The 20201-nt window shown below is 37.8% G+C and overlaps 1 protein-coding gene across 7 annotated transcripts in view; it reads left to right on the top strand.

The window, feature by feature from the left end:
• The window catches only part of LOC127426070 (calmodulin-binding transcription activator 1-like), a 507664-nt gene that overhangs the window by 21581 nt on the left and 465882 nt on the right, over positions 1–20201 (top strand). For all 7 annotated transcript variants that reach the window (XM_051672554.1, XM_051672555.1, XM_051672556.1 and 4 more), the window contains one exon: positions 11695–11798. In XM_051672554.1, the coding sequence (XP_051528514.1) occupies positions 11695–11798 (104 nt within the window). The remainder of the gene's footprint in view (positions 1–11694; positions 11799–20201) is intronic.

Below are 20201 nucleotides of genomic sequence, written 5' to 3' on the forward strand. Positions count from 1 at the left end.
AGAGTGGCGTTGTTGCAAGAGAAATTGAAAACATGTTCATCATTGTACAGTAGAGGTGTGTTCAAGTAATTGCTTTGTGTCAATTGCATTTTTAATGTTTATTTTTTGTATAACTTAAAAAATATTTTCTTATTTTTTTTATTTAGCATCATGTTATTGACCAGAAAATAATATGCAGTATGTTTCAGCTCATTTGTCATGTAAACAGTCTTGGTGAATATGAAGCTGCGTTTCAGCCAGTGCCTTTCGGCATTTCTGTCACCATCAGTGTTGTTGTTCTGAATGGGATCACTTAAAGCCGCATGTAGAATCTGCACAGACATGCTGCTTATTGACAGTGTGAGATCCCACAGTGACACTACACCACTCAGCAGAAGTTCAGCCTAGAACGTTCCGTGTTTTGTGACCTCTAATGCCTTGTGGGAAGGAGTTCTGTCGGTCACTTTAGCATCTCTTTAGCCCAACTCACAGTGACTGACTGATTTTTTAAGCAGTAGTGTCTGAGTTTCTGGAGAATTTTAAAAAGCTCTTTACTGTGAGCTGATAAAGAGTTAAGTTGTAATATACCTTTGTATCCTGGGCTCAGATGGGACTCTCTGATCTTTGACATTACTTTGAAGGGCAGGTTTGATGTGTGTTCTGCTCTGTTTTTCAAAGACGAGGAAGCAATGAAAATCCCCTTAGATCAAGCGGCGGACATCAGTTAGACAAGGGCCACATGCGGACACAGCACCTTGGTGTTTGCAATGAATTCTGATTGGTGCTCATGTTGAACGTGAATTTTATTACTTTTTATATATGCCAGTAGAGATTGAATTGAATGAAATGGGAATAATTCATTTCAGTTCCTCCATAATTAAAGGAATAGTTCCAGCCTTGTCTAATAGAAACACGTTACTAAAGCTACATTTTTGCTACAGTTAGAAAAACGTGGTTCTACAGTATAAAAATGGCCACTAGAGGTGAAATACAAACATTCACTGACTGACAATAGTCATCAATATTTTTATTCTCACTTCAATGCTAATTTGGTTATTTTGATCAGATAAGTATTCTAAATTGAAGCGAGGGCATGAAAAGAAAAATATGACTATATGGAAACGTGCTCCATCTGCACATACATCGTGTCTCCAACTTCATATCTTGTGAATAATAATAAAAAAACTCATCTACTGAAATATATATATATATATATATATATATATATATATATATATATATATATATATATATACACTATATTGCCAAAAGTATTCGCTCATCTGCCTTTAGACGCATATGAACTTAAGTGACATCCCATTCTTAATCCATAGGGTTTAATATGACGTCGGCCCACCCTTTGCAGCTATAACAGCTTCAACTCTTCTGGGAAGGCTTTCAACAAGGTTTAGGAGTGTGTTTATGGGAATTTTTGACCATTCTTCCAGAAGTGCATTTGTGAGGTCAGACACTGATGTTGGACGAGAAGGCCTGGCTCGCAGTCTTCGCTCTAATTCATCCCAAAGGTGCTCTATCGGGTTGAGGTCAGGACTCTGTGCAGGCCAGTCAAGTTCTTCCACACCAAACTCACTCATCCATGTCTTTATGGACCTTGCTTTGTGCACTGGTGCGCAGTCATGTTGGAACAGGAAGGGGCCATCCCCAAACTGTTCCCACAATGTTGGGAGCATGGAATTGTCCAAAATCTCTTGGTATGCTGAAGCATTCAGAGTTCCTTTCACTGGAACTAAGGGGCCAAGCCCAGCTCCTGAAAAACAACCCCACACCATAATCCCCCCTCCACCAAACTTCACAGTTGGCACAATGCAGTCAGACAAGTACCGTTCTCCTGGCAATCGCCAAACCCAGACTCGTCCATCAGATTGCCAGATGGAGAAGCGTGATTCGTCACTCCAGAGAACGCGTCTCCACTGCTCTAGAGTCCAGTGGCGGCGTGCTTTACACCACTGCATCCGACGCTTTGCATTGCACTTGGTGATGTATGGCTTGGATGCAGCTGCTCGGCCATGGAAACCCATTCCATGAAGCTCTCTACGCACTGTTCTTGAGCTAATCTGAAGGCCACATGAACTTTGGAGGTCTGTAGCGATTGACTCTGCAGAAAGTTGGCGACCTCTGCGCACTATGCGCCTCAGCATCCGCTGACCCCGCTCTGTCATTTTACATGGTCTACCACTTCGTGGCTGAGTTGCTGTCATTCCCAATCGCTTCCACTTTGTTATAATACCACTGACAGTTGACTGTGGAATATTTAGTAGCGAGGAAATTTCACAACTGGACTTGTTGCACAGGTGGCATCCTATCACAGTACCACGCTGGAATTCACTGAGCTCCTGAGAGCGGCCCATTCTTTCACAAATGTTTGTAGAAGCAGTCTGCATGCCTAGGTGCTTCATTTTATACACCTGTGGCCATGGAAGTGATTGGAACACCTGAATTCAATTCTTTGAATGGGTGAGCGAATACTTTTGGCAATATAGTGTATATTATACACAAAAAAATCTTAATCTGGTGAATATATAGGCTATAAAAAGCATGATTATTAAATACCAAAATATAGAGCATTGTGGAGTCAAGTCTCTGTCTTTTCAAAATAAGAGTCCCGAACTAAGTAAGTGTATTTTGGGCTTGTACATAGTCCCACATTATGCTCCAAATTTTAGTTTTTTTTCTGGTTATTATTGGGATTTTGGTTGCACAGTAATCTGCATCTGGAATTTTTTACCTATTCACTTTGGACACTTGTAGCCTATTTGTCTATGACCATCATAGTGTGGCAAGGCTTATGTTTTAACAATCTATAAATAAATTTGAAAAGCTTTCGGCTGATTGATCGGTTGTCTGCATTTTCCGGCACCTTAGTTATCATATCCATCTGTATTGGTCGACCTCTAATTATGACATCTAAACACTTTTACCATAGTGCATGACTTGTAAGGCGATTTATTTAAACTTTTGCATTATGTCTCCAACAAAATTTACAAGCTTGTTCATGCATGATTAAATTGTGTGTTTGCTCAATTGATAGAGTGTTACACTTGCAATCCAGATACGATTCCTGAAGAGCATGCAAGATGACATGTTAGCCGGATGTGTCATAGAAGCACCAAAATGATGTGGTTGGATTTTCAATCTCACATTTGCTTTTTATGACACTGTTGATTAGGTTTAGAGTAAGGAGGTAACACTCGATAGTTCATTAACTTTATAAACCTAATCTGTTTGAGAGAAAATGTAACTCTTTAAGCATCACTTAGTGGACATTTCACCTCGGAAATGGCGCTATATGTGTGAGGAACCACGTAATGTCATTATGCAAATGTTTATCCACAGAAACTTAATTTTCAGGATTTAATAGTTCACCCAAAAATGTTTTTTTTTAAATCATTTACTAACCTTTATGTTATTCCGACCCTGTGTTTTCTTTCTTCTGTGAAGCACAAAATGAGAGGTTGGGCAGAATGTCTGAGCTGCTATTGCCCATACAATAAAAATCGATTTATATTGCAAAGCTTCAAAACAGACAAAAAGCACTATAAAATGTCATAAGAAATAGCCAGAAACGTGGACATTATTTCAATATTCTATTTCACGGAATAAACAAAAGAAAATGGAACAACATGGATGTGAGTAAATGGTAGAAAGTTTCATATTTGGATGAAATATTTCTTCAAGCAGAGGAGTGTTACACTCTCTATTAAACTCTATTCCGCTCTATTTTTCTCTACCACCTACGTTTACACATTTATATCTGTATGAGTATTAGTATATTGTGCGTACCCTTGCTTTGTTTTTCATTTTCTTTGTTGTTAAGCCCTTCCCTCAGCTCTGTGTCTCATTGGCTACCCTTGGGAGAGTGTTGTGATGGAGAGAAAGGCAAACGCTTAAGGCAGAGCTTGGCAGACGGACTCTGTGATTAAAATTTGCCTTTTAAACCACAGTCGTTAGGATCAGCATTATTTAAAAGCTTCTTACTTTGAAGCATAACAATAAGACTAAATGGTAGTCCTCAGAATCAAGCGATTGTTTTGCCAAAGCACGTACTGTGAGGAAGAGAGAGACCGAGACAGCAAGAGACATGAGAAGTTAAGAATAGGAAAATGAAGGGATATATACTGTTGACTAGTCTTAATTACTCCATAAATAAGGATCTCAACATCTTGTTCCTTTAATATTTTTCCCTGTTGAGTTACATGAAACGAAAGAGAGAAAAATTCAAGATGCCCTGCTCATATATCCCAAATCATTGTCTTATTATGCAAATGCAGAGTGACTATTTGCACTAGGTGTAAATAGCACCTGCCACACAGTGCCGCAATTTGCACTTCAAGTGTCTCGTGGAAACAGAGAAATTGTAGACAAACTGTGACTCTGTTGTGGCTGCAGTGGCGTGGGGTGTAACGACGGTGTGGATGTACTGTTATCGTGCGGACAACCTGGGTTTGATTCCACCTTTTGTCCCACTTTTTCCCATCCTGTTTCCTGTCTACATATACTACATATAATAATAAATAAAAGTAAATATAGAGGTTGATTTCCTCGCAGTGATTTGGTCACAGTGAAGGTTGGGGAGTTGAGAGAAAGGTTTGATCCAGGTAAAATGAACCATGGTTTTACTATAGTAATTTTGTAGTAACTATGTTTTTTGGCAAAAGCCATAGTTTTAATGCAATTATCCATGGTGTTACTACAGTAATACGGTGTTAATATAGTAACCATGTTTCATTTTGTGGTCACTATGATTTTACTAAAAAATACCATGGTGATACTATGTTTACTGTAGTAAAACCATGGTTAATTTTTGTAAGGGAAGGCTGGGGTTAGGTTTAGGGGTAGGGCTCGGTGTAGGGTGTCTGTGGGACACTACAAGTGCATAATAAACATGCTGCAGTGATGCCCCTATAGTGTATGTAAGTGTTTAATTAGGGGTGTAAATAGTATCTATTGCCATTTGCACATAGTGCGAACAGACTCTGCCTTTTTTTTTTTTTTTTTTATGCGACTGGCTCCGAATAAGAACCGGTTTTTGGTTTCCAACCCATTTACTGACACCAAATCATATATGTGGTTAATCATTTTAGTTAACCAATTTTAGTAAATTAAAATTACTTTTAGTTAAACATTTAAACTGATGTTATACTGGATGTGATTTAGCATTATCATGCCATTATAATATTAAGTCACTTTTAAACAAAAACAATGAAAACTGTGCGAAAAACCAACTCCCCAAGTACCACATATTTACTGTGGCAAGAAAAAGTTTCTGAACCCTTTGGAAATAGCTGGTTTTCTTTTTTAATTGCTCATAAAATGTGATCTTATCTTCATTAAAGTCACAAGTATAGACAAAGCACAGATTGCTTAAGCTAACAACACAGAAACATTTATAATCATTCATGTCTTTATTGTACACATCCCATTACACTTTAACAGTGCTGTGGAAAAAAGTAAGAAAAAAGAAAAAAAAGAAGCTCATTAGAGTCAGGAGTTGGCAAACCTGGCATCCAAATAATGAAACGAGATTGGATATGTGGGTTAGAACTATTTTGAGCTATTTTATAAAAAGCACTCAAACAGTTTGAGTTTGCTATTCATAAGAAGCATTTGCTGATGTGGAACACGCCTCACAAAAAAGAGAGTTCATAAGACCTACAATCAAGAATTGTTGCTTTGCATAAAGCTGGAAAGGATTACAAAGTTATCCTGAAGAGCTTAGATATTCATATGTCCACAGTTATTGGAAATTTTCTATAAATGGAGACAACTAAGTTCTGTGGCTACTCACTAGAAGTGGCCATCCAGCCAAGATGACTCAAAGGGCACACAGCAGAATGCTCAATGAGGTAAAAAAGAACCCTAGAGTGACAGCTAAAGGAATCATTGGAACTGGTTAACATCTCTGTTCATGAGTTTACAACACGGAAAACATTAAACAGCCATGGTGTCCATGGCAGGAAGCTGCTGCTATCCAACAAAAACATTGCTGCGCTCCTTAAGTTCGCCAAAGACCACCTTGTCACTCCACAATGCTGCTTGGAAAATGTTTTGTGGACTGATGAAACTGTGGTTTAATTGTATGCGAAGAACACGCTGCACTAAGTATGGCGTAAAAAGGGCACCTCATACCAACATCAAGGACATCAAGATATCCTACAGGAGAATGTCATGGTATCAAAAAAGAAAATCCACCTTTTAGAGTGGCCCAGTCAGAACCCAGAACTTAACCCAATAGGGATGCTGTGGAATGACCTCAAGAGAGCCATTCACACCAGACATCCTAAGAATATGGCTGAGCTGAAGCAGTTCTGTAAGGAAGAATGGTCCAAAATTCCTTCTGAACGTTGTGCAGGTCTAATCCGCAGCTACCGGAAACACTTGAAGTTTTTGCAAGGAGGATCAGCCAGTTATTAAATCCTAGGGTTTTCCACAACACTGTGAATGTTTAATGGGATGTGTCCAATAAAGACATGACATTATTATAATTGTTTCTGTGTTGTTAGTGTAAGCACATTGTGCTTTGTGCATACTTGTGACTTTGATGAAGATGAGCTCACATTACATAACACGACCAATTAATGCAGAAAACCAGCAAATTCCAAAGGGTTTACATACTTTTTCTTGCCACTGTGTTCTGCTATGAATGGCATCCATACAAACTTGCATGCATTATACACATTATTTTGATTTATTTTCTTATAAAGCAACTGAAAATAAATAAATAATAATAATAATTTAAGTTTTAATTGCTTCTTTGGTACGTAGAACACCACAGAATATTTAGAATTGATGCAGGTGATTTATAGAATTCTTCATGGCCCCTTGCATATGTCATTAAAAAAAAAACAATCAAGGTGATTTAAAGGAATTTAAGGAGAAACATTTGAGACAAATCTGATACTCTAATAAAACAATTGTTAATTCCCATTAACTCTCTTGAGCTACGAAAGAGTGAACCTTGGGCAATACATTTTTTAGGAACCTATAGGAAGGTTACAGACTAAATGTGTTTATCTGATCAGCATATTTGTCACCAGTTGGGAATGGTGATTTACTGTAAATGGAACCAATTTAGCCCCTCGGTCTTGAAGGATCCTTTGTCTTGAGGTATTTTCTAGAAGAATTTAAAAAATACTGCATGGCTGTAATTCATGCACAGGTAAAGCACAGTAATGTGCATTAGATTGGGGCATAAGGCTAGTGATCTAACCCTCTCTTTCCTTTAGGCTATCTCTTTGTCCTTAAACCGGAGTGGGAGTGGTTGCTAAGCAGTGTCTCTTTGGACACACAGTCTTCATCTCACTTCAGATCTGCAGCCTCTCTTTCAATTCTTTCCTGTCTTTAACCAAGGAGACACTCCATACATCTCAGTCACTCTTATTCTCGTTCTTTTTATTTTTTTCACTTCCTTATTTTTTTGTATTCATAAGCAGGCTCAGAATGCAATGTGGAACTACCTTCTCCCACAGGGCTTAACATTGAGTTCCTTAAGAAGCCTGAGCCCTTGATGCAAACGGTTATCAATAACCTTGAAATGCTTTTGCTCCATAGCCCAATTTTGTCGTTATGTATTTGAGCAGGCACTCTGGCATGATAAGAGAGAGAGAGACAGAATGAGAAGGAGACTCAATGAAAACAAAATCACAACATTTCTGGATGAAAGCATTAGCACGCCTCATGCTCCAAATATGTTAGCTTTCATTTTACAGTTACATCTTACGTTTGTTTTGTTGTTCATTGCTAAATGAGTGCTCCCTTTTTGAGGTCTCGTGCCTGTTTTATAATTTCTACGTAACATCTGAGCATGGAAATTTCCTCAAATGAGTCTCTTGAGCAACAGTGACTTTGAATTTAAACAACTCTGCAGTTTACAAACACATGACTAGATCTTTGGGTAAAAAGAACATTCAGTAGGTTTACATGCACTTTAAATGTTTGATTTCAGTTGGACTAAAACAATAATTTGTCTTTTTAAAATTTCATTTGAAGGATTAGTTCACCCAAAAATGAAAATTCAATCATTGTTTACTCACCCCTGTGCTGTTATAACCCCATATGACTTCCTTTCTTTTTCTTAACACAAATGGAGAAATTGTGGAAAAGAAATTGTGCTCAGTGATGTCATACAATGGCAGTTTATGGTGACGACATCTTCAAGCTTCAAAAGGACACAAAAGTATAATTCAGAAGTCTAATAAATTATTGTATGCGACTCATGTCTTGTTCTGAAGGAATACAATATGGTTTGGTGAGAAACAACCCAAAATCGAATGTATTATTTAGTGAAAATCTTCATCGACTGTTGGTCTCCTGTGCACGTTCCTGAGACAGCCTGCACGCGAGCTTTAGAGCTCCTTGCACGAGAGCAGAGTGCTGCAGCCGCTTGCAACATGGGGCGTTCAGGGCGTTTTGTTTCGCTTCAACAGGACCACCAGCGATATTAACAACAAAAAACACAACATGGCTGCACACAAACCAGAGAACAGAACTTAGAAAACATGTCTGAAGAGTTTGTAGTCTAAAAATAGATGCATTTCTATGCCCAGAACCAGAGAGAAAGGCGGAGGGAGCAGAAATGTCTGTTACCTCTTCTCCATTCTGAACCTGTGAATGTGTGTGTGTCAGACCTCCGCGAAAACAGTCAGTAGGTGTAACATTCTTGACCAAAAACAAGTAGTTTTAACCGGCAAGTGAGATGCTGGCTTCAATAAAATGTTATCAGAATGATTTTGGACTGCTGCCAGTTCGTAGAGGATGCGACTCACCCCGTTGTCAAATATAGAAACCAGATAATCAGAATGTCCAGTCACTCGTCGCAGCTGCTTAGGACAAAAACTCTGATTAACATGGAAAAGATAACTTTAATTGTGTGTAGTTTGGCGTCTAGTTAGGACACGTTGTGACTTTGGCTACCTTCAGCCCCGTCTCTCTGTTTGATTGAGGACTCTGGTTCAAACAAATAAGGCTGGTCATAGAAATGCATCTATTTTTAGACTACAAACTCTTCAGACAGGTTTTCTAAGTTCTGTTCTCTGGTTTGTGTGCAGCCATGTTGTGTTTTCTGTTGTTAATATCGCTGGTGGTCCTGTTGAAGCGGGGAGGGGAACGATTTATCGCTTGAATGCCCCATGTCGCGAATGGCTGCAGTGCTCTGCTCTCGTGCAAGGAGCTCTAAAGCTCTCATGAACGTGCACAGGAGACCAACGGTCATTGAAGATTTTCACTAAATAATACATTCGATTTCGGTTTGTTTCTCACCAAACCTTATTGTATGCTTTCATAACAATCATGAGTATTATGGAATAATTTATTAGACTTCTGAATTATATTTTTGTGTCCTTTTGAAGCATGAAGAGGTGGTCACCATAAACTGCCATTGTATAATGGACATCACCATAAACTTGATATCACTGAGCACACATTTTTTTCACAGTTTCTCCCTTTGTGTTAAGAAAAGAAATGGCTGAATTTTCATTTTTGGGTAAACTGTGCCTTTAAAAGAGTTTCTTCGGGCACTTTTAGCCCTGAGTATTTCTAGAAAGTAAAATTCACACTCTCATTAGTTTATTTAATTATTTACTAACAATGTCCAACATTGTATGTACATGCATAACAGGAGATTTAAGGTTAGTGTCATTTCCAGCACATCTCAAATTATGTATTGTGTTTAATAGAATTTAGTGGTGGAAATGACGGTTTTTAACTTTAAACTTTTTTTTTTTTTTTTTAACTTCCATGTCTTGCAAATGCAAAGTTTTATAGCTAACATTTTATGTAACCTAAATACACACAATTTAATAATATTTTCACACTTTTTGCATAATTTGGCAAAGTTACAGTTTGATTGGAAATACTGCGCTCACACGTGATTTTTCTGATAGTTTTCTTCTAGCTTGTCTCATATTTCATGTCAAGCATGCTCTTTACTGGCACTTTTGTCAACTTGGTTAACAAGTAAACTAAATTTGGAGAAAAACTTTATTAGGGGCAAAATTGATAGAATTAAATAGAAATAATTTTCACACATCACATATTGCAATTTTTTTATGTTTATTTCTCTCTTTGATTAGATTATTATAGTTTTAAACATGTAATTATTTTTATTTTTAGAATGCATTTTCATAATTTAATATTGAAAGTCTGGATATGGGACAAGGCTAAAACAGTAAAAGCTATACATAAAAAGCATTTGAAAAGTAGCAAAGGCCTGGTAAAAATTCATTTTTAATGTGACATTCATGTAACAAAAAGTTCAAATAAATCAAATAAAATAAAAATCATCCCTGGGACAGTTGAATAAACACCCGTAAACACTTTACTGAAATCTGACTGAAATTGAACCAGTCCAAATTTTTGCTAGCGCAAAGCGCAACGCTATGTCATAAGTCATACATGCAAAGTCAATGGGCATGGCCATGAAGTTTTGGTATTTTCGTACAAGCACGCGCTAAGTCTAGGCACAAGTGGGTTTGGGGAAATTGTGTGCACAAAGCACTAATGGGCTGGGTCAAGAGCAATTTTATTTGGAGGTTCTTCTCCGGCACCATCTGCGTCCTATTATATAGTCCATTCCCAGTCAAGCACCAGCAATACAAAGACACCACAATCATAAGAAATTGGTTGTGTAAATGGACTTTATGCAATGAAATAGAAGAATAGAAATATGGATTACGTTCTTTTATGTATTAACTGCGTCCTTTTTAAATGTCAGGCTTCTATGACTGTGACACGCTCCTTTTATATGCATGGGAAATGTGATTCTCATCAGGATTTGAATTTATGCTCCGTTATATTATAGAGAATGTAAGTATTATTAATCATTTTCATCTACTGACACACAAATCATGGTTAGTATTAACAGTGATTGTATTTGAATGCTCTTTACATCTACCAGTCCATTTTGATAATGAAAAAAAAAAATAATAATTTATTGGAAGAATAAAAAAAAAACTAAATATATATCTAAATTCAAATTACACTTCAAACTAAACTAAAATATAATCGAATCCAAACATTTTCCTCTCTCCAACTTCTTCCACTGGCCTCTTTTGCAGTAACTAAAAATCACTCAGTGACAACAGGTGGAAAAACACCAATACAAATTAGATCATAAATACAATTGTAAATATAAACATCATAATAACAATAATTGAAAAATAAACCATGACCTATAGATAGTTTAACACAAATCTCATAAATATTTGTTTCATAAAACGGCTACAACAGTGATCATAATGGACATAATTAGATTTTTAGTTTGGACATTAATTTTATTACCACATGCTGGTAGAATCTCCAAACTGCAAATGCAGGAACTGAGTTTAGACCTTGCGCTGAGATTAGACATGCTTTTGAAACATCTTAGCGCAATTACCTGTTTATCAAGAAGTTAGCAAACTGCGCTTGCGCCACTTCATTTACATACAATTCAGTCTTCTGCAATACTTCATCCAGCATGTATACACGACACAAGATTGAGGTAGATTATTCGATTACACATTTTGTCATGTATTGCATATTTGAACAGATAGATGTACACTCTAGCTGGACTACGCAAAAAATAAATAAAAAAAATGCTGTGGCTCGATTACAGTATAACGCTTCATTTAAATTGATGGGAGTTTACTTGTTCCCATTGTTTTTTTTTATAACTTTTGTATTTTTCAATGATCCTAATTACATATATGTTGTTTCCAGATGAACATGGCCATTTGAAAATCTACCTGCCCAAGAAGCTTCTGGAATGCCTTCCCAAATGCTCCTCCCTGCCCAAGGAGAGACATCGCTGGAACACCAACGAGGTAAGAAGCTTCCATTGATAGTGCTGACCGGTATAGGTTGTATAGACTGAGGGTATGATAATTTTTGGAAAAAGATTGTTTATTGAAAACATCTCCTTGTCCAACAGAATTATAACAGAAAAATAGGTGTTTTCTCACAATACTGCTTACGGTTATGTTGCGCACAATTTCATTGTTTTGATTTGCTTTGTAAATCTGTGTCAGTTTCATCTAAGTGTATCTACATTATTTTGAATTTTGTATTTTTGGGCCTGAAGGCATTCTGACATTTACAGGCAAACAAACCCACTCAGCAGAGATTAGGCAGGCCTGTTTGGACCGATTCCACAACACCTTAAGTCTGACACAACATTGCGCTGTCTCGCTCTCTGCTTAAGTTTAATGCAACTTGAACATGCAGCAACTCTATTTTCATTCAAATAATAAATAAATAGAGATCTGTACCTAGGTGGGTAAGTGAACACCTTACAAAATGCTGTATAATTTACTGTGGACATTGCCAACTTTAGGGGATGTGAGATTTTTACCCGACTGCTCTGGAAATTTTTGACAGAAAATCGTGACACAATACATTATGGTCTAAAACGGGAAATCTTATGTAACATTTCAAGAACATGTCTGTATATTTCACAAAATGAGAAATTATGTATTTAAAGACACTTAAGCCTATTTTTAGGACCATTAAGACTTGTATTGTTATGACAATTAAGCACACCTCCCCCCTTCCCAAGTTCTCATTAACGTAATGCGAGAAAATCTTGTTACTGTAAAATAATATATATGTATATATATATTTTTATTGAATATTTGTTGTACTGCCTTTCATTTATGACGATTTTTAATAATAAATAAATAATACATTTTAATAAAGTTACTCTTAATCTTGGGGTGAAATATGACCCGGACACTCAATTGAGATTCACCCAAAATCCTAGTTAAATTTGAATTTCTCCCAAATCTGACAAGTTTTTCTTTAACGGTTAATATGAGGTAAATCTTTTTTTTAGAAAACATCCTGATTTTACTAAAGCATTATTTACTCCAAAAGACATTATTTTCATGACAGTTATGCACATTTTACAATACAATAAAATGTTCTTTACTGCATAAACTTTCAATGCAAAAAAAAGTGTCATTATGATTCTTTCATTACCACGATGTGAAAAAAAAAAAAAACATTTGTAAAAATTAAAAATTTTTTGTTTAAATAATGATTTATTAAATAGGTATTTATACGTTATAATAGTTCTTCCTTGGTACTGAATTTCATTTTCGTTGATTAAAAAAATAAAAAAAAATAAATGTATGTGTTCAGGTAAGGAGAATCATAATTGAAAACAATGGGAATAGTAAAAGTAAAACTTGCGGATGGATTACGGTAATGAGAAAAAGGGGATAAAATGTGCTTAATTGTCCTGAAAATAAATAAATGAAAGATCCTAAATGTAGGTACATTTTCTTTAAATATGACCTGGACATTTTTTGACAGGTTTTGTGAGAATCACCAATTTAACATTCTTATTAAAATGTAGGTTATTATAATCTTTTTTTCTATGTTTTGAACCAGTCTAAATCACAGAGTCTTATAGCTTATCCGAGAATTATAAACGGCAATATTTTCTAGCCCCTCCTTAAATACTTTTCAAGTATTATGGTGAAGATGCTACATACTGCTAAAGATTCTATGGAAAAATAGAACCCCATGAATTGTGATGACACATGACATGGCCTCTTACAATATTTCAGTTTCCATTTCAATACTGCCATAACTTATGAGAGAGAAAACCATTGATGTCTTGTCATCTTGCACATAAAAAATTATTTACGGTAATAGTTGAATGCGCAGTTTGATCTGGGGAATGCAGGTGTGTTTCCTTTGTGCAGTGCTCGACTTTGTGTTGCAGTTGAAGAGATGATGGTGCAGAGAGGTTGCCTTTTCATTCCTTTGTGTTGGGAAGCTAACAGTGTGGCTGTCCCTCTGTGCTTACTGTCAAAGCACTCCCTTTCTCTCAACTTCCAAAGAGTCATAAAGTTTCTCAACTGTTTGTTTCAACCACCACACCACCCCATCATAGTTCTTTATTTAGAATTGTGACATTGCAAAATCATGAGGAATGAAGAGGTAGTGGAAGAGAATCTGAACCCAGGCTGATGTAAACTAACCAGTCTGAAAGAGAAGCCATGAGCAGTTCACTTGGAAAACTTGTGATAATGTTCTTGCACTCTAGTTTAAAATAGAAGGTATGCTTGGGAAAGAAAACAAAAAGAAAGCACACTTGCGTTTACATACACGCCAATACACTGATAACTATCAAAAATCAGTATTTTCAAAATGGCAAGCGCACAACACTTGCGCACATTGGATAAGCAGGTAAGAATGCCAGTAAAGGTGTTTACATGCAGCACAAAATTGGGGTAATGGGCAAAAATCAATGTTTGCCAATCTGTTTTCGCTTAAACCGTTTGTAACCTTACCCCCCCAAAAATAAAATAGTTTAAGGTGTTTATGTGACCTTGCACATTGTCGGCTTATTAAACATAATCGGTGTAAGAACATGCATGTTAACGCACATAGTGTGCTGTAGAACGTGCACACTAGGGGTCTGTTCCAAAACCTAGTGAGCTGCCTCCGGAGGCAGCACTTTAAGACACCAAAGGCACGCTTCCGGTGCGAAGGCTGTTCCAAAAGGTAGGTATCTTAATTATAATGCCTCCTAAGATATCTCGATTTGGTCAAATTCTAAGGTATCATCGTATGCACCCTAAGCGATCTCAAAATTAACTGTGAGGAGCTCGGTGTAAAGCTGGCAGATGAAGCGAGATAAATTTTAATTATAAATATACTTATAATCGATTCAATAATGAAAAGTCGATAAAAACTAGTTTAATATGATAGAAAACTAGCTATTTTACCCAAAATATGTGTGCTATGCATATTTATGCTCATTGTAGTATCGTGTCGTTCCTCTCTGAAGAGTGCTCCAAATCTCTTATTAGGCATTTCAGTTAGGCAGGAGACAGTGAGGCCGAGCACTATGTTTTGGAACAGACCAGCGCTACGTCCACACTAATACGTTTTCGTTTGAAAACGCATTGATTTGACTACGTTTATGCCTCTCATCCACAGTGGAACTCTGTTTTCCTCCACCTAAAATTGTGTGTTTTCAAAATCACTCTCCATTACTGCATTCTTTGTAAAACGATTACACAGATTATGGAGTTTTCAAACAAAAACTGGTTTAGTGGGGGCCTGGGTAGCTCAGCGAGTATTGACGCTTGACTACCACCTCTGGAGTCGCGAGTTCGAATCCAGGGTGTGCTGAGTGACTCCAGCCAGGTCTCCTAAGCAACCAAATTGGCCTGGTTGCTAAAGAGGGAAGAGTCACATGGGGTAACCTCCTCGTGGTCGCGATTAGGTGTTCTCGCTCTCAGTGGGGCACGTGGTAAGTTGTGCGTGGATCGCGGAGAGTAGCATGAGCCTCCAATGCTGTGAGTCTCCGCGGTGTCATGCACAGCGAGCCATGTGATAAAATGTGTGGATTGACTGTCTCAGAAGCAGAGGCAATTGAGACTTGTCCTCCACCACCCGGATTGAGGTGAGTAATCGCGCCACCATGAGGACCTATTAGTAGTGGGAATTGGGCATTCCAAATTGGGAGAAAAAGGGGATTAAAAAAAGGCATACTATGGGAAAACGATGACATTAGGAAACCAAACAAAGTTTTTAAAATAAAACAGATTAGTGTGGATGTGGCCTAGTCCTAGAATACCTCTACTACAATTTATGTTTGCAATATTAACTCCTCATTCTGTTTGAGGATGGAAAATGGAAAAGATGATGGCAAAATGGAGTGTGTCAAAGGCCAGCCATTTCTGAAACTGAGACGACCTATATTCTCAGACTTTTTCAGTCATAATGGACACCATATTTATTTTACGTGAATGAAAACAAAGCTATGAGTGATAAATGTACACTCCATTTAATATGTCCACTCCGTTTAATATTTTCTGGACTTTTAAGTTCCACAACGTTTTATGGAGTTTTTAACAGAAATATTTCGGAAAGACTATTTTGAGGGTTTTCTTTTCAAAACTATCGACACCAAGGTACATAAAGAAATATTCTGGGTTCAATAGAAGTTAAGCTCAATCGACAGCATTTGTGGCATAATATGGATTAACAAAAAAATTCATTTTGACTCGTCCCCTTCTTTTCTTTAAAAAAAAACAGTTAGGCACTTACAATGGAAGTAAAGGACAGAACGTGTTCTTGCACTTTAAAAGCTAGACGGAGCACAACAGAAATAATAGAATGCAGGTGTCAAGAGACGCACTTTTAAAAGATGACAATCTGTTTACCTTGACACTGCGTGTAAAAAACACGATGCTTCTGTGTGAAACACTGAACATGGCGCAGCGTTCAAAGATGCAGTCTTGTGAATGTGTACATAGAAAAACAATGGAAAAAGAGTGCAGCTGGACACAAACACTATTCACATAATATTATATATGCTGTCTACCCTGACTAACATCCTTTACCTTTTCCTAATGACACCCTTCCTCAAACTGCAAGGTTTGAGTTGCTGTTTCAGGTGAACATACATTCAAACTGCCGTGAAGTACCTAGAGCATTAACCAAATCTGACACATTTGTGACTGTAGCAACTCGCTTCTAATTTTGCATCCTGATAGGATGTGGAACTTGTTAGTGCTATTGCCATCGCTGTTCCTATCGCTGTCCAAGCTAAACATCTCTTACTGTTAAAACAAACACAGATGTAGATAAAGTCTGATTAACGGTAAGGGACAGAGAATGTCGACATGTACTGATAGAAAGGTAGAAGAAAGAAATGTAGCTCTCCCTGTAGATGGAGACATTTTCTTGGCTGCTCTGCAGCCGTTGTTCAAGAGAAGCTACTTTTGGAGGCTGGTAGGAGCCGCAACTCTCCCGAATGACACACAATGCTCTTAATAACTTTCAGCTCCAGTGTCAGACTGAATGCCGTGCTCCCAACGACCAGCGGTGAGGTATAATGAGGCCTCTAGCAGGGCTGACCCAGACATCAGGTCATAAAAACAAGCACAGCTCATGTCCGGGCCTGTGTTTTCCTGCATGTATTGTATACATCAGACATACAAGGCATAATATTCTCAGATTGGGGGCTGGAAAGTTGGACAGGAGTGGAGGAGGGTCTATATTTATGTAGCACATCCAGTCAGTCCGGAGTGTCACTCTATATAAGGTTCCCCTTTTCTTCATGGGAAATGACCTTATTGAAGGTAATGACATGGACGTCTGTTCAGTTGAAAAATTCTTGTACCAGAATGACCACATTAAAGAATGAAACCGACAGTGTGTTGGAAAGGAGGAGAAAAACATCAAAACGATAATGGCGTTGTAATGAACACGAGGAGGGTGAACGCTGGGGGACGGCGAAAAGTCAATTCCTGTCTTTATCTCTTTTTCTCTTGCTCTGTCTCTCACCGTCGGTTGCTTTACACCTCCTGCTGTTAATTTTAAATACCCAGAGAAGTGTGTGCGCTTGATAGCTCTCCTATGCTTTACCACACACCGCTGTGAGTCAAGGAGTGTTGCTGGAAAAACATTGTTATTACTGCTGAATAAGAGAATATTATATTTAAAAACCATTTGTGGAAATTACTAAATAATTTGTGACAAAGCATTTGTGGCATAATTTTGATTACAGCAAAAAATAATTTCAACTCATCCCTCATTTATAAAAAATTAATAAAATTGTGGTGACAGTAAATGCGCGGTCACACAGACCTTCGCATGGCGAAATTCCATGGACGAAGATGCCGTGGGCGGACGTTGAGCACGTGTAAATCCAGCAAAAATATTTTATTTATTTTATTTTATTATTTTGAGACTTAAGTTCAAAAGAAACTCACCGCTAAAATGATATCCTTTTTTATTGTGAATATTCAATGTAGCTGTGTACAAAGCACTGCCCACACAGAGGTCACTGCCAAACCAAGCAACTTACCATTGGTCAACGCAGTGAATTTGCCTGTCAAAGTTCACCAAACTTGAACTCCACATGAAATTTGCGAGGGGATTTGCCACCGGATGTCCATCGCTCAAAATTCACGATTGCGCGGATTCCCATTGAGGTGACTGTATTTCGCTGAAAGTACAGTATGCGTGACCTTTTTTTTAATAAACAAGGAAGGAATCAAAATAGTTTTTTGTGGTAATTAACATTATGCCACAAATGTTGTCGATTGAGCTTAACTTGTAGAACGTGCACACTAGGGGTCTGTTCCAAAACCTAGTGAACATTCCTTTAAAAATGAAGCAAAAATTACATTAAGACACTTATAATCAGGTGTGACTTGTCTATATGGGCAGTTAAGGCAGAGCCCCACCTAAATATTCATCGACTTGAAAACATAGATCTATACTATAAACTGCCAATAATGCAATTTGTTTGCCCGTAAATGTGTTCGAAATGCTGACATATGTATTTAAAAACAGGCCTAGTATAAGTTTTTATCCTATTTTGAAGTTGTAAAGTAGCTGAAAGCTCCGTTACACAGTGTTTGATATAGATACGCAAGCATGTGGGGCAGAGAGTCTGCTGACCTCCCGAACTCCATAGCGCCCCTCAGATTTTCCAATGGAAATTTGTGGTCAAATATGGTACTGCAACAAGCCCTCACTGACCACATTTGCATGCACTTCAGGAAACTGTTTATTCAAGGGTTTTTACAAAAAGCAGCTTTCTGAAATGTCATGTAAACGAGAACGCCAATTTCCTTACACCGTTTAAGGGATTAAGAGAAAGCGGTTTAACAGACCTAGGTTTCTCCCGGAGAAAGCTGCTTATGTGGCCATGTAAACCCTTAAGCTGTTTAGCCATTCTAACAGGTTTTTGAGGAGTGCGCATGTGCGTGGAACAGACAGGAGATCAAACATCATCGAATGGAGCCCAACAACAAGTCAACAAAACATTTCTGAGAGTACAGTGGGAAAAGCACATTCACTATAAACTATACCCATTTATAAACACCACTGTAAAATATCGATGGTCGCTCATGTTTGCGTATATGCGCTTGTACATTGAGGGAATACCGGATTTTTATGTAAAGGGAAACCCCACAATTGAAAAGCAATTCCGCTGCAGGTCGCGAAAGGAAAGGTAAGGAAACAAACACAGCAACAACTCTGGAATATCTGGAAATTAAGCGAAGCAACAGAGAATAAAATAGTGAAGTCTTCCTTTGGATACCATGTTTGTTATTTACACAAGTATTGCAGGGAAATTACTTTGCTGTGGAGAAAGCTGCTTACTGACCGAGCCGCATGTATACGGGAGTAAGAGTATGTCACTTATACAGTGCATGTTAACGGGAACACTGCTTTCTCGCAATAACCTGCTTTCTGGTGTCCATATAAACGTAGTCATTGAGACCCATTGGGGCAGAAATAAATCTGCCCATAAACATAGTGCCAAACCATAGGTAAATTTAGTATAAGTGCATGCCAGCAGTGTGACAAATTGTGAAAATGGAGAGCACTATCGATGCAGGCCCTCGGACGAACACCAGATTAAACACTGTTGCGTTCTGTAGTGCGCTTCTCTAACTGATTTTGTCTAAAAGCAATTTAGAAGGATTCTTATGGCTAAATATGCAGCTAATACAGCGTGGGTATTACTTATTGATGAAGTGTCCTTCAACCTGGTCACTTTTTTCTATCAAGCATGCCTATCGCAAATGTTCCAGAAAAAGAGAAAGAATGAGAGACGAGACCTGGGTAGCAGAGTGAATTCTCTTGCTATCAGGTACTCGCATGTTTCATTCTCTGATGCAATACGTTGTGTCAATGTTTGACCAGGCTACATTGCTGTTTTAAAAAGGGGCTTCTTATTCATTTTCTACCTTTAGTGAGACGATTCCCCAGGCAAATGCATGCTCATGCATGTGAACAGAATGTGAGGGCATCTCTTAGCAAACACTGAGGATGCATAGAGAGCTTACATGCTGATCTCTTAAGCGGAAGATTGAATTGTATTTCCTTGACTCAATGACAAAATCCCCATGTTTTATACACTTTGAAAATGCAGAAGCCTGTGGGTTTGCTCTTTATAATGTAGATCGCCAAGGCCGATTGCTGCATAAAGCTTTGATTGCTTTAAGTCGCTTCCCAAACAGCAGGAATGAAAAACATATCAAAGTGAACAATATTCTTGCTTTTTGTCCACACAGAGCACGCTTAAATGTCTCAGGTAGCCTTGGCCGTTGGCGATAGCAAATACCCCCTTTGCACAGTTACAGAGTGTTGCTGTGTCTGCGCCATTCAACAACAATCGGCCCCCCGATGACAAACCGTGCATCTAAAAGTTTTGAGTGTAACGGAAAAGTGCTGTCGTATGCGAG

Source organism: Myxocyprinus asiaticus, chromosome 35 (assembly GCF_019703515.2).
Source record: "Myxocyprinus asiaticus isolate MX2 ecotype Aquarium Trade chromosome 35, UBuf_Myxa_2, whole genome shotgun sequence".
Taxonomy (NCBI): domain Eukaryota; kingdom Metazoa; phylum Chordata; class Actinopteri; order Cypriniformes; family Catostomidae; genus Myxocyprinus; species Myxocyprinus asiaticus.